General features: G+C 44.1%; 1 protein-coding gene across 2 annotated transcripts in view; it reads left to right on the top strand.

The window, feature by feature from the left end:
- Positions 1-3,226: 3,226 nt before the first annotated feature.
- The window catches only part of LOC137484491 (transmembrane protein 132C-like), a 184,551-nt gene continuing 172,056 nt past the window's right edge, over positions 3,227-15,721 (top strand). Inside the window, exon 1 of one of the 2 annotated variants that reach the window (XM_068208338.1) lies at positions 3,227-3,287. In XM_068208338.1, the coding sequence (XP_068064439.1) occupies positions 3,242-3,287 (46 nt within the window). In that variant the 5' untranslated portion in view covers positions 3,227-3,241. Of the gene's footprint in view, positions 3,288-14,736; positions 14,910-15,721 lie in introns of those variants that run through there. The other variant, XM_068208340.1, reaches the window with a different exon arrangement.

The following is a 15,721-nucleotide window of genomic DNA, read 5'->3' as shown; positions in this document are numbered from 1 at the left end:
AAATGCTACTTCTCCAAATGTATGATCATGTTTCCACCTGAGAAATGTTGGTGAGATATATTTGATGAACAGAATTTCTGCATGACAAAATACAAATTGTACAAAACACCCCAATGCCTACACAGGGGTTGGAGAGTTCCTCTGGCAATTGCTACCTGCACATGGAAATAAGAGCTTGGATTTGATGGGTTTTTCTTTCTGTTTTCATTTTTTAGCATTGGGTCAGCGAATTGGCACGTGATTTCAACATTGTGGCTGGCAAAATATAGAGAGGGAGCTGAGAGCCCTCAAAGGCTGCATTTTCAGCCTAAAAAACATTACATGATACGTCTGAACATTTTTAGAGGCTGACTGACCTTAGGAAGACAACTTTGGTGCAGTCACTCTCCCTGCTTCTGAGCATGTTCCCTACTTCCTTACAGTTTTTGCAGGGGATATGCTACATGCGAGACTGAAAGTTTTGGTTTTGTTTGTTTAAAGTCATGAGAGCCCATAAAGACTTCAAAACAAACTCCTGAGATTCTGACGTTCTATAGATTCTCCAAACTAACTTCAGCTGGATAATCTGAGGAGCAGCACCATAATCGCCATGAATAAAATGTCAGAATCTAACTTTAAATGTACAAACTTACTCTGGAGCAACCAAACATCACAAAAATTCAAACCTATTCAGGATTAGAGATGATTTAAATGGCTTTGATTAGTGCTTAGAGACATAATTTGGACTATATCAAAGGTAGGTAATGACATTTTCTCTATTATTTACTGTTACAGTTTCCTTTTTCAGGACTCCTTATATACTGTCCCCTGCCTTCAGACACACTGCTCTGTTTTTTGTGTTTGGTGCTAATGGAGCTTTTGTTATAAATTGTTCACTGCAACCCATATTTTCATTATAAAAGCATTAAGAAAGAAATTAATCTGTGTTCTTTGATTGTGATTTATGTACTTAACCCCTTCGGTTGAAAATGCAAGCCTAAACAAATCATCTTAGGCAGAACCTGTGCTAAAATTCTGGTACTGAACTGCTGTACCTAGAAGGACATGAAATCAAATTTCACCGGAGTAAGAACAGTTGTAGCAAAACCTAATCTGTCCAGCCTTCTTTACCATTTATATCTCTTTGTTATTTGACTTCTGCCTCTTATCCACGACAGTCTCTGCCAATGGACTCAAGGTGCAACTTCCAAAATTTTGCTCTTTTATGCAAGCAACACGCAGGCTCCAGCTCAGACTTGATAAATAGGACCTCTACTGCCTGTCAGTAGTACTTCTGAATAATCTCATGTTCCATCTAATTTACATCAGACTGATTTTTTTTTCCCCAATTCGAAGAAGACAGATGTTGGTAGTTTATGAATTATGATAGGATTGGGTTTTGGTCCCTTAGTGAAAGTTGCCTTGGAAAGAAATAGCATTTCTTGTCACCATGTCTGCTTTTTCTTATAAATGAGATGAATTGTCTACATTATCTACAAATTCAAGATACGGGACATAAATGTTTGATAGCTGCTGTGTTTTACTGTCAACTGCGGGATTCTTATATTTAAACTCATCCAAGTATTTGTAGTGTCTAGTGAAATCTACCATCAAGCAGAAGAGACTAAAGCAGTTACACATTTCTAAATGAGTTTCTCAATGAGAAATGCTTCTTTACACTCTTGTGGGAAAAATTACATTGAAATTGCATCAATATGATGTTCTCTTTTTGCTTTTTCCACATTTGAATTAGCTGCTACTGACAATAAAATCATGTAAACCATGACAGCACAAAGCATACTCCTGACAAAGTTCTCTGCAGTGGAAATCTCTCTCCCTGGAAATCTCTGTGCTAAGGAACTCTTTCCTGACTTGGCTTATCAAACCAGGGATAATGTCTTGCATGAACAATAGGCTTTCTAGAATCTGCCAAAATATGCTTTACTCATTTTGCTTAGGGTAATATCTACTAATAAACTTTGACACCTTTTTCAGGAACTGACTGCAGATAGAGCCTCACTGATTTTGGCCAGCTACAAGAGAATGGCTGCATTTGCCTGAAGATCAGAGCCTGGTTTCTCAGGCTAAAACCAGCAGATTGTGGAATAAGCCATCATTTAAAGGAGTTGCTCTGTCATAGAGTGTTCATGGAGGGTTTTTTCCCCTGCTTAGGTGATTTCTGCCCTCAGTATATTTCAAATACTCACTACTTGATATCAACCTGCCCCTTGCTTGCTGTGTGCTACAGCTGTAGTAAATATTATTGAAAGTGTGTTTACTGTCGGGCCACAAATATTTACATTTGATTTCTTGCCACAAGGAGGAAAGAGACGCCAGCTATCCAGGATGCCCAGGGGAAAGCATCAAACCGAAAGCAATAAGGATGAAACGGCTGCCTGTGAATTATGTTTGGAGGATGGGACTGAGAACGCGTAAAAGAGGCAAAACAAGAGGGCGAGGAGGCGGTGGCGGGGCGCGGTGAAACTCAGGTGGGGCAGACACGGGCGGGCCCGGGTGTTTCGCGGCGCGTTTCCCTCCGCCTGCAGAGGAGCGCGCACAGGGCAGTCTCCTCTTCTGGCAGCGCTCTTTTCCTGCGCTTTGCCGTTCGCACCGTGCGCTGCTGCCGGCGGGAGCGCCGCGGCGAGGCCGGGGCCGAGCCGCTCCGTCCATCGCTCCGCTCCCGCACCGCGGCTCCCCTCGCTGCCGTGCCCGCTGCCCGGAGCCCCTCTCAGCCCTCCGAGCCCTTCGCCCTGAGCCGCTGTCTCACCGCACCAGCCGCGGGTCCCGCTCCATCGCGGCCTCGGCCCCGAGTCCCCGTCCCCTCACGCCCCTGAGGGTGGGGCTCGGCGGTGCCCCCTCCCTCCATCCCTCCCTCCTTCCTCCCAGGGAAAAGTGTCGGAGCGCGCCGCGGCCCCTCACACGGCCGGGGAGAGCGGCGGAGGGCGCTCGGGGCCGGCGCGGCCGGGCGGCGGCCGTGGGGGCGCGCCAGCCGCGCCGCTTCCCGCACCTTCCCGTCCCTCTGCTCACCCGCTTCCAAAGTTCTGTCCAGGGAGCGCCAGCGGGGCCGGCCGGGGCAGCCGCGCTGGGCGCTGCCCGTGCCCGCCGCGGTCAGCGCGGAGCGATGGCGCGGGCGGCGGGCGGCCGCAGCTAACGGCGGAGCGGCCCCGGAGCCCCGCGGCCGGGCGGGACGGGCCCCGGCGGCTCGGCAGCCCCTCGGCAGCCCCTCGGCAGCCCCTCGGCAGCCCCTCGGCAGCCCCTCGGCATGGCGCGGGCGGCCGGGCTGCTGCTCGGAGCGCTGCTCTGCGGAGGTAAGGGCCGCGGGGGCGCGGAGCGGGCACCAGTTGATCGCGCTCGGGCGGCGGCGCGTCCTTCCCGAGCCGAGAGCGCTCTCGCCAGCCGTGTGAACTAAGCTGCCCCTTCCTCCTCTTCTTCCCCCTGCCTTTTCCCTTTCAGTCCTGCCTCCGCCTCTCTCTGCTGCTTTCTGTCTCCCCGGTTATGGGGATGGTGGGAAACCTTGCGGGCTTGCGTTTGTCTGAGATGAGAAACGGGCAAAGTTTACTTTCGTCCTCGACAGTGATGGTTTTACAGATGCGTGTTAATTACTGCGTTGTGTTAAAGGAGCTTCTCTGTGGGAGGGGGTGTCCCGGCGCCGGCTTGGAGCTGAATTTGGGCAGCGGTGAAAGCTCCAAGAGCAGCACGGTGACAGCGTTTGGGAATAGCGTCCTTTAAATTATATTGGAATTGTGCGGTGTTAGCTCCGGAGCCTGGATGGAAGAGCTGTCACCTGGGTTGGACAAGATGCTTGTTATCTTGATTAAAGGCACAGCTGAGGAGCAGGTTTGGCTTAGCAGAGAGGTCATTTGAATGATCTGCTGGTTTTTCTCATCGCTGAACTTCTGTGATGAGAGAGTTCCTTTGACAAAGGCAAATCTCTTCTGAAGTGGCTCAGGGATGCACACAGTGCATGCTCCCAAGAGGGGTTTCTGTGTGGAATAGTAGGTGACTGCCGTGTCTCAGCACTTCTTGTTTTCTTGCTCAGATGAAACACGATGGTTGTGGATGCTTTATTAAACCATGCCCTCCTCCCCGTCTGGGTGGGAGCGTGTGGAAACTTCCTAAGCTAGCCGCAATGCCTGCTGTTGTTTCCATTCCTAGGAATAAAAACATAATTTTGCCCTTTATCCTGCTGGTATTAGTGGTGCTCTTTGACTGTCGTAAGAAGATTACTCCTAAAAGACTCTTCATTGTTTAGCTCGGTCCAGCCCTGCCAACCTCTCTCCCAGGGCAGTTGATTGTGGAAGCAGCCGTGAGAGATACGGAAATATCTCAAGGGTGAAGCAAGAGCGGAATCAGGAGCAATTCATAAAAGGACTTTTCCCACCCCAGTCGGCAGGGAAAACAAAGTACTTGGCAGAAAATTGCATGGCCTTTTAATGCCGGTCATTTCAACGTGCATTAAAATTAATGGACAGCCCAGTGCCTTGACATGCTCTGATGTGAAGAGTCTAAAATGCAGGTTTCTGTTCTGATTGCAGTAGCCTGGAGGTGAGAGCCAGATCAGCCTCGTGCTCACCTGCAGAGACTGCACGGGATTAAGGTTTGGAAGGAGTGCCTGGCGTTTTGTGGGGCCGCTTTGGTGAGCGCATCCTCTGCGGTGAGCGTTCGCACTGGGCTTAGTGTGCCCAGTTAGGCACCAGCACATGGGCACTGCTCTCGGAACCACCCCCCGTGCAGCAGAAACAGGGGTTATGATTCTTCCTGAAGGCTGGAGAAAGTGCTCCGGGGAGAGTTTATAAACAACCCAACTCCTTAAGCCGTTTGTGCCTGCTGGAGCCTGGCTCAGCGTTGTGTCTCAGCCATGCAGGAGAGAGGTCGGGAGTGGTGGCCCAGCCAGGCACTGCCAGCAGCTGCTGCTGGGGGCTCCGGGGCTCTGCTCTGCCAGAGGAAAAGACAAAATATTACTTTCCTTCGGGGAGGAAGAGCAGAGGTTCTGAGCGGGGAATTGGCCTGAGCATTGTTGGGCACTGTATGATTTAGAAAAGAGCCGCTTAATTAAACTTATTTAATAAGGTGTTTGTATAGTTTCCTGTGGAGCCTTAATGAGCGTTTCATTTGCGCTCCCCTCGTGTATTTTGCACTCTCTTTGTTGGCGTGTGACGACAGTGATTGTTCTTGAGAGCTAAAGTCCAACTAAATGAAAGTCACTTCATAGCTTGCAAGCAAAAACGTTTGTAAATGTGCCGAGAAACTTACTGTTATAGACAAGTTGTCGTTTGCTATTTAAAGAGCCATATTTACTTCTCTAAACTCATTAGCATCTCCTATCAGGCTAGAATTTCTAAGAAAATTCTCACGAAATGTTGCCTTAGGCCTCAGTGTGCCATTATGCTGGGGTTATTATCTGGCCAATAATGTTAATTCATTCAGTCTCAAGAAAGAAGCTTGGCATTTCATTTAAGCCATGCCTCTAGTCAGACCAGGATGTATAAAGTCAGTGTGCAAAAGTGCTCTTGCATTTAGGTGCAAGCACATGTTTTACATACCAATTATTGGATGTCTGCTCCTTAGGTGGAGAGGATGTGTGTGAAATTATATTTACATAAGTAAATCCCAAGTGTATATATATTCCTTTCAGGAAATGACCTCTTTTCAGCAAAGTGCTAATGCATGTGCTTAAGCCCCTTTATAGCCTATAGGAGGTATTCATGAGCTTGAAGGAAGATTATTTATTTATTTTAATAGCTTTTCTGAGTCAGAGCATAAATGTGAACACACATGTACAGATTCACTTCATTTTGTAATGGATAGGTAAGTGGGAATCTTCATTTTGCTATTAGCAGTGAGCTAGAGCAAGGCTCACAGAAACTGCAAGTACACTAAGCCCTGAAAAAAAGCGTTTAAGGAGGCACAGCTAGAGAACTGATTTGTTTGCACAAGCATCTCTAAGTGCAAGAAAGTGTTGAACAGGAGCAGCTGTTCAAGGTGAGTGGAGTTAGCAGGATTTTAGGTACAGAATCAGTGTTTGAGCCCAAATGCAAACACAGCTGTGCATCCATAGGTTGGCACAGCACCTGCCAGGGCTCTGCTCTGCCCTTCTTCATCCCACAACCCTGCTGTACGTCCTTGTTTTAGTTAAAATGCAGTGGACGCTGATTGAAGCTCTTTATTTTGAATATTGCTTCATTCTGATTTTGAATTAATCAAGCAGCGAGGGTTTTTATATATCTGATTTTGGAAGTTCAGTAGAATGGCATACCCTACTGTTATGGAAAACTTTGTAAATTTCCTTTTTCTCAATTTCATCACTTCAGTGCTAGCCAAGAGCACCCCGGGAACTTGCATTATGTTAAATTATAGCTGCGTGGAGTTTTTATAAGTGGCTAATCTCTCTTCTAGATAGAACCCTTTCAAAATGGAGATAGTGCTATTAATATTCTGCTTTACTTTGTTTTCATATTTGGTAGTAGATCAAAGTTTATTAGACACTGTACTTACCTAGTAAAACACCCAGCAGTTGTACTACAAATGGCTGTTCAAAGCTGCTTCTAAGTGCACGACTGTGATATAAAATATCATCCCTGTAATCGCTTTCCTAATGCATAAATGTGTGTCTGGCTGTTGCATTGCAGAACTAAATATCTGTGTAAAATTAAGTGCTAAACAGCACAATGCTATGTTTTCTTAAATGGCCAAGTATTAGTAAGTATTGACAAATTCTATTCATTGGGATGAAGGGATGGGGTTTTATTGTGAATTGGGATTTAGATCCGTGTTTTTAAACTCTAATGACAAAGCAGAAGTTCAGCACTACTGAAAAGGTGGCTTGTAAGGAATAGCCAGGAACTCTGTGAATAATGGCAAACTTGCCAAAAGTGTTGGAATACAAACTTCCCTGGTTAGAGTTTTCAAGGTAATGCCCCTCTGCAGTAAATCTTTCAGAGGTTCTGTTCCCAGGTGTGGCTAAGGTTGTGTCTATCTAAGACAGTTAAGTGACAAAAAAGTAAATTAAAGCCTGCAATCTTCAGGGTGTGACTATGCCATGAAAGAGGTGTCAGAGATTTCTGTGCGGAATCCCAGTTTTCTCCAGGGCTTTGGTAAACTTGTTAATTTACTCATAAGCTGCATGCAAGTTTGTGCTGCCACAGTGAGATTTTGGCAGTGGTTCATATCTGGCAGGCACCACTAGATGTGCCCCAGCTATTCCCAGAGAGACAAAAAGCATATTATGATAAAAGATGTAAAATGGCAACAAGCTGAGAGAACTGGGGTGTAAAGACACTAATGGAAAACCATCCCATAGGGGTGTTAAAAGGGTAAACTGAGAATGCTGGGGAAAGCAAATGCATGTTTTGGGTGACTTCCAGCCATACCTGTCCATCAGTTTGGAGGAGACATTTCCTGTGCAGCAGGGAGAGCTGACTGCACAGAGGAGGTGGGTTTAGTGTAAGGGAGGCTGTCAGCAGAGTTGTACCTGGTCTCTGCTGCCAGGATTAGCACTGCCTTGCTGGTTTTGTCAGTCATTTTTCTCCCTGTCTCTTATCCACTGTGATTGCCACTTTGGTGAAAGACTTTGGTGACCCTGGTTTGGCCACCTTGCCCGGTGGGACTTTTTGGTTTGTTTAGTATCTAAACGCTCCAGTGATAAAAATACAGGCAATATTTTGGGATGCTGTAAGGTGTTAGCTTAAGGTATTTGGCTGAAATTTGACTTGCCTGTCCTTCATAGTCATTAGCAATAACTTTCTGGCCAGAAAAGTTGTTTTTGTCTAGTTCTAGTTCAAACTCTTGTCCTGACGTGCTCTTAGAGGCCTGAGTCCTTTATATTTTATTCAGCCTTCCTTACAGACTCAGTACCCTGGCAAAACAGTTTCACAGTGTTCAGCTCTTCAAGCAGTTGTACTGTTTTGTGTTCTGTGGACTGGCTCAGGCTCTAGTGACAGATGTGACCCCTTTGAAACAGGGACGGACAAATGGTGCATTCAAAGTTCATAGCTTCTGCAGTCTCCTCACTCAGAGGTATCTGCTGAAAGCCTGCGGATGCATCTCGCTCTGGAAATCATTTCAGCCCAGCAGTGCCTGTGTTTTAGTTAGCAAATGGATATACTCTCTCTTTATCTATTTGTTCGCATTTTTTGGGTCAATACACAGCCTCAGGTCAGCATTTTTCTTTTCAGCTGTATCCAGTGAAATGACCCAGTGAGTGTACTCTTCTATTTTCCTTGCTAATCTAAAGCATATTAATCTGTAGAGCTTGGATTCCATAAACAAAGTGTCATCCCCATCACTGAAATTACTTGCAGCTTTGCAGCCCTGGTCAATTAAGTGAACTTTGTTAGGGAAGTACTTTGGGACTAAGTGGCTCTTTCCCATTACACTTAAGAAATGTGCTAATGTCTTTCTGTTGCAGCTCTGACATCTTGGGTCAGTACCTTTGTGCTTGCAGACAGCCTCTTCTGGCACTTTTTCTTGCTTGAGTAACAGAGATCATGTGAATTACAGTGCCAGTGTCATCAGCAAAGCCTGCTCTTACAGCTGTGCAGTTTTAGCAGCTTGACAGATGTGAGAGCAGCCAGAGCAGTCCCCTTTAGTGGACACTTTTACTGTACACTGCTGCAAGAATTTCACCTGGTTTTGCCATCCTCTGGTTTTACAAGGGGTGAGGTCAAATATCTTTTTTTTTTGTTAATTGTTCTTTCTTGCATCCTATGTTTAGTATTCTCCAGTTGTTGTAAAGTTTCTGTAATTTTGTAGAAGTGCAGTGTGAAATTTAAAATATTTTTATCATAATTACATTAATGGCTGTTGCCAAAATTTCTGTGTTTGGTGCTTTTAGTTGTGTATTTCTCTGTAAGACACCACCCTGCTGTAAGTGACTTGCCCTTTCCAATACCATGAAGCCAATACTAAGCCCGAAAACAGTGGTTAGGAATTTGACATTTATGAGAAAACTTAGAAGGTAAATAAGAAGGTAAAGTTTGAGAAAGGTGCTTATTTATGAAAAAAAAGAAAAAAAAAAAGACCACAATCAAACTCTGAAATATGTTTGTGCTTTTGGATAGAAAAAAAGACTTGTTTCCTAAGCATATTTAAAAATCAGATTTTCTGTGCCCAAAGAGGAAATCTGAAGTAAATAAAAGGAAGCTGATGCTCCCTGATGCTGATGCAACAGAGGGCTTGGACCACTGGATTCTGCTCATTAACTGCAGCAAGCAGTCCCAGGGTGTAGATATTTCAATATCCCACCAATGTGTTTAAAATTTCATTACTTAGGTAACTCCTGCATTTTGCTTTCAACTGGGCAGCTTTTCATTTGAAAATATTTTTGAAACCGATGCAATTTACAAGACAATTTGCTTTTAAAATTGGGCTTGCATCCCAAATTTACTTGGATGATTCTCTATTTTTGGTGAACCATTTCACATAAAGTGACCATTTTGACTTCAAGTAGATCTATTCAGATATAAACTGACAGATACTCTATTAACGTTTTTCTGTAATATTGTATAGCTTTTACAAAAACGAGCTGTGATGAAAAGATTTGTCATTCCAATCAGCTTCTGAAAAAGCATTCTAACTTTATGTAACCATTTAATTTTTCCTTCTGATTAAGAGTGAAAGTTAGCTTTTGGAATGTTCATTTCTGTCCTGGTGAAATTCCCTTTTCTAACCAGTTGTGTTGCCTGAGGGTGCTGCTCCTTACCAGCTTGAGCCAGTGGGAATTGATGCTGCCAGGATTCTGCCCTCTCCCAAACTGAGCTACCCTCTTTTTGTGTGCCAGCCCTGGCGTGCCTCTAATTCCTCTGGAAGCTGCTTCAGGGGAGATAAAGCACATAAAATACACTTTTTTTCTTTCAGTAAAGGGTGAGTTTGTATCTCCTTGGGATCAACTTTCTGCTTGAATTAGCGAGAAGGGGGGAGGAGAGCAGAGCTGAGCTGGGTCCTGCAGCCCAGCAGTTGCAGTGGTATGGCTTTAATTTGTCCCTGGGACACTCCAGTAAAAAAAAGGGATTGTTCAGGGAGCTGCTTACATCATATATCCACTGCAGGATATTAAACACTGAGAGGTTAGAGAACATGAGAGGCACTCTGTAAACGATGCAGCTTTGATTTTTGTACCAGGTGGAGTTTTTTCTCATTTTGCTGGTTCTGTGTCGTGTTGAACAAATAAAAGTGAGGCTTACATTAATATACTGCCATTTCCTCATGCAGGTAGAATGTGCTTTTTGATGTTTAAGATAAAATTATTTTCCTGAGCTCAAACCAAACATCACCATCCACAACAAAAAAAAGAAAACCCCAAACCCTGAGTTTCTTGCACTGTTATTTCAAACAGGATAGGTAGCACTACTGCTATTAGAGTTGTCATTAGGAGAGTTTGGTTTTAGTTTCTTATAAATTCCCCAACCATTAACTGTTTCAGCTAAAGTATTCTGTGCCAAGCATCTGCCTCAGATTGAATAATTTTTTTTCTTTTCCAGAACTTCAGCCAAGAATGCAGTGGTTTACAAGAACAGAGCTTATGGAGGGGGGTGGGGGGCTAGAAACTCTGAATTTTCCTTTGTTTAAAAACAGTTGCTGACCTCTTGTTTGGGAAGCACTGATACCCTAATGCCAGGAGGAGACTTGGGAGATTGCTGAGAAAACAGTCCATGGGTGATTTGATGGGGTGTCAAGTTAGCAACATTTGAAAGGATAATTTTGCTTACGACAGGGAAAGAGCCGACGTGTCCTTAGAGCTAGAACCTGTGGCAATTGCTGTGCACTGGGCCCGTGCCTGCCAGGGTGAGCTCTGCCCTGCTGGCACTTCCAGGTGCTCTCTGCAGCAGCGTCCCCTGAGCTGTGGGCAGGGCAGTGTCCATCCTCGTGCTGTCCATGGCCTGTCCCTCCAGGATGCTCTCCTGGAGCAGGGCTGGGCAGGTGGGCACAGACCTTCCGTGGTGTCTCCTGCTCCAGTGCCCCTTGTAGCCAGGTGGCACCTCCCTCGGTGGGCATGCAGTCAGGCCCGACTGCTCTGTGACTTAATTAGCAGTTTTAATTCCTGCTGTCTGCAGCTGAATTACCCCGTCAGTCATTGTTCAGTGCCCTCAGACTCGTGTGGAGACTGAAGCCTGACCAGTGGCCTGCATTTGCTGGGCTGCTGAAGTGTGTTTGACTCGTACACTCGTTTCCAGCCATGGCTGGCTTGGTGCTGCGGGTGTGCTGGTGGAGACAGCAATTATGCCTTATCCATCTTTTTTCTTTTAAATCATTTTTTCACGACTTGAAGTGGTGGGTTTTTTTTTTTGTTGTTTTTTTTTTTACTTTCTAATTTCATATCTCTCTGGAAACAGCCAGAATGTTTGATTTTTTTGCACTGTGGAATCAAATGACCTCTCACTCTGCTGGTATGAAACAAAGAGTAGCAAATGGAATAAGTGACTACTGTGGGGAAGTTAATATAGTATTGACTTCTGAATACCTGTTAATTTTCACTGATCAGGACATGGGGGAAGAGGGAGATTGAATTTGGCTGCCCCTTAGCGAGGGGTGGATACCTACTTATGAATAATATCATCCTAAAAACTCCTGAGGGTTTCAGTTTTGCTACAGATTTATGTAAAATCTTGTAGAGCATCAATTTGTATTACAGCTTTGTCATACTTCATAGTATACTTTGTTGTTATTCCTTGAATTCCCACCTTTTAAATGATGAACCTAATCTAGGCTTTCTCTGTCTCTGCTCTCTTGGTGGGATGTGAAATTTGATGTTTTGTGGCTTCCAGGTGTGCAGCATCGAGCTGTTTAGAGGGAGAAGATGCTTCTCTTGGTGCACAGCTGTAATTTGGGATTTAGACTCGACTCGTACAGCTAGAAAGGGCCCCTGGTTTTCTGGGCAGTGTCTGTGCTGTGAGATGCTTGTTGGGTGACTCTGTGTGTGACAGGCTTTGGCACCAGTACCAGGGAGAGCTGCACCTGCCTCACCTGGGTGTAAAGCCTCTGCCTCCGGGAAGAGCTGACGTGACACTGCATGAGCTTGGGATCCTTCTTGACTGGGTCTCTCAGCAGGTCTGGCCTGCTGTGTCTTCACATCTTTGTCTTTTAGATGGCCTTATTTTTGCTGTTAAAAACAAGAAGCTGTGTTTTATTTGGCAGAGTGACTAATTGCTATATTTTCTGTCTTTTATAGGTGCTCAAAAAAACAGTGTTTAATGACAGATGTTACTGAGCTCTTCCTGTATCAAATGCCTTTGTGCTTCTCTTTTTCATAATTATTCCCTGGGTAATTCTGGAATGAAATCTACTAACGGAATTCAGGAATAGGGAACTCTCTTGCCATGTGTATGTGTTGAACATGCCCCCTTGTCATTCCACCACAGTGAGAAGAGGGAAGAGCAAGGAATTCTAAGTGGTGTTCCCTATTTTCTGTAATTCTCTCCCCAGCTGTATGTGCAGATGTGAATGCTGAGGTCACCTGTCAGATTTCATTTGTTCATCTGTAGAATGGAAATGACTACAGCACTTGATTACCTTTTTGTTATCATAATGTGGATAGGGAAAAAAATGACTTTGGGATAAATTGTAAGTTCTTTTTACAATAATACCTGCAGCTGACTGGGGAGTACTGTGAATTATTGCTGTTCCATTTTTACTGAGGGATAACCCCAGTCTGATAACAGATCAGGCTCACATGACAGTGCTCAACAATTCACTGCAGGTGCCCATTAGTTACATTTTCATATTGTTTCTATAAGCTGATGTGTTGTGCTTTGGAACGTCAGCAAGCTGGTAAAAGGAAATTTTCCACTTGTGTGTGACAGAATGGAATTGGAATAGTCTCCTTTTTCCTTTGGAGTGTCACCAGGAGTCTGGAGATAAAAGGGTGGTGCTGACTGGTCTTGAAGGACAAATGTGGAAACACCTTTAGTGCAAGGTCCGTCTGGAAGGTCTTTATTGCATTATACCCTCATTCAAAGAAGCAGAGATTCGTGTGTTGCCTTGGCTATTTCACGGATTAAAGCTGGATATCCTTGTAGTTCGGGCTCAAAGCTTCACAAGTCCTCAAAGCTTCAGGCTTCCATTGAACTTTAGTCTTGGTTTTGAAAATTCATTTAGAATTAAATTAGCTGTAGCGATGAAACTGTGGCACTTAAATAGGAATCATCAGATGACATTTAAACATGATCCTGTAGTGCAGTCATGTCAGAACTGGTTTGAGGTAAAATAATCATGCCTTTAGGCAGTGTTGTTCAGGAAAGTCACAAAATGCAAATGGTTCCTTTGAACAGAACTTACATTGATTTGTTTTTGTTTTGAGAAGAGGAAGAGGATCCACCTTTGTCAGTTGCTGAGATGTGTGAATTGGAATTAATTCCACAGTTCTGAATGCCTCTAGAATTTGGATCCTGATCTAGACCCTGAAATGCACCTCTCAGCTTTAAATCAATTCAACACTGCTTCCAAGCCTTTTAGACTTTAGCAATGTTCTGACCTTTTTTTGTACTTTTTGCCTCTTGCACCTCCTCTCTTTTTTCCTTTAATAAAGGTGTTTCACATTGGAGCACTGGCTCTCCAGGCCTTTTTAGTTTCTCTTGACTTTTCCTAGTTCATTTTTTTATGACTGTGGACTTTACTAAAATCAAAGATGAGATTTTAGTGTTAGAACCTCTACAGGAAGACCTGCCGAGACACTGGCACAAGCTGTTGGCTGACAGACTTTATTTATTTAACAAGTCATGGTTGCTTGGTAAATGCCTTCAGCCCACCTTGTTTTCCATGCAATTTCCCTTCCAGTGAACAAAACTGGATTTTATGTGTCAGACATTCATAGTGTTACTCACAGACAGATAAAAGTGTACGATGATTTTTTTCCCCCCCAGCATTTACACATTCCTTTGTTGGAAGAGGGGAAAGGTCAGGATGTCAGGTATAATTTGGCACTGCTAGACCATGTCAGAGTTGAAGTGATTTTGGAACTGTGTCTCTTTTAGAGATAGTTATTCTTTTTATAAATGATAGGTATATAGGTATTTATAAATGATAAGAGGATGTCTGAAACAATCTGAGTCCATTTGCCCAGATTATTAAAGGACGTTTAATGTGAATTATTTGGCTGTGACAAGTAGGGGCATTTTAAATGTATTTATCTGTGAGTACTTATTTGGGTTTCACCTCTAAAGAAATAAAATGTAACCAGAATTTTCCTTGCTCTGCCCTGTGTCATGCCGCAACCTCGCACAGTTTCTGGACACAGAGAGAAGCTCAGTTTTGGTGGAATTTTGCTCTGGAGTTTTATCAGCACAGCAGTTACCCATTTTATCCATGACTTTATCAAATACTAGTTCATGTGCTGGTTTCTGGCTTCATCTGGTGCGGAGAGCTGCTGAATGTTCTCTCCACCAGAAACAGCGGGGTGATGCTCAGGGAGGGTGGGAAGAAAGCACAGTATTTTCATTGGTGGGCTGTAGAGTTCGGGTGCTTTGGTTCTTACTGGGAACTGGGGCTTAAAACTCAGTTTTGGTTCAATACAGCGGCTCTGGTTATTGTTCCTGGTGCTCAAGGGAATGGCCTTTGCCCAGGAGGGTGATTTGAGTTCCCAAATGCAGACACCTGCTTTGGAGGGACGGGATTTGCTGCAGCTGCAGGTGTTTCCTGTGTCCTGGACTGGTGGGAACAATTTCACCTGACACAGGTGCTGATAATGACAGCTGTAATCACAGGTGAGCTTTATTAAACCCAATTATTTAGCAGTGAGCACGGGGCCTGTAGCTGCTGGTAAGTGGTCAGCATTTCCTGGGAATCCATCCTGTTTGCACAGACTTGTAGATAAAGTTAAGATCCTAAACTACTCTCTGCTCCAGTGATCACAGAAGAGTAAGGAATGCTTCCAGAGGATAATTCACATTGATGGGATGCTTTGACTCCCAAAGGACCTTTCTTCTTCCACCTACAGAGTAAGTTTGTATTTCTGGGCATCAAATGGGGGTGAAAATCTCGCTTTTCTGTTACCTGTGCTCTATTTTGTGCATTCGGTTATCCAAATATTGCTCTAATAAGTTATCCAACCTTCTTAGAAAACAAGGAGGGAGTTTCCAGCCCCTGCTGCTGTTAAATTTCTGCTTGTTATTGAAGAAATGCACTTGGATTTATATTGAAATGTACTATACTAAAATGGCACGAAAGTAAACAGCACTTTACATAAGTACAGGGTGACTATGCAGACCCTCACCTCAACCCCCCCTTTTATAATTTCTAATTTGTCTCACCACATTTCAGGTTCTAGCTCCCTTAACTGAAAATGAAATCAAACAGTGTGAGCTTTTGGGAAACTGTTTTGAAGAAGGGAAAATGCAAACCACATGGTACATTCCCGATGTGAAGATTTAGTGGAGAAATCTATTTTCATTGGGAAAACAAACTCTACTGGGTTTACTAAGTGACATTTCAAAGCAGTTCGAGATGAAAGGACTGTGGTCTAATTCATTGCATATGTGATATTTCCTAGTGGATAGGTGTTATGGTGAGAAAGAAGCCAGAGAAGTGCAGTAAAACTGAGGGGGTTTGGGTCTGAATTGGTAGTTTAAAAATGAGTCTAATCCCATTTTTCTATCTAAAAAGTGGCAGATTCCCATGATCAGACAGTGACAGAGTAGCTGTGCAAGACTTTGCACTATACTGCTTTTAAAATGAGACTGCCTAAAGCTCAAGCAGTTTTAGCTGAGGTTTTTCATGCTGTGTGTTTTCTGACTGATTCAGAAGATTCTCT

Source organism: Anomalospiza imberbis, chromosome 18, assembly GCF_031753505.1.
Source record: "Anomalospiza imberbis isolate Cuckoo-Finch-1a 21T00152 chromosome 18, ASM3175350v1, whole genome shotgun sequence".
In the NCBI taxonomy this organism is placed as follows: Eukaryota; Metazoa; Chordata; class Aves; order Passeriformes; family Viduidae; genus Anomalospiza; species Anomalospiza imberbis.
This window is presented reverse-complemented; position numbering and strand designations above follow the sequence as displayed.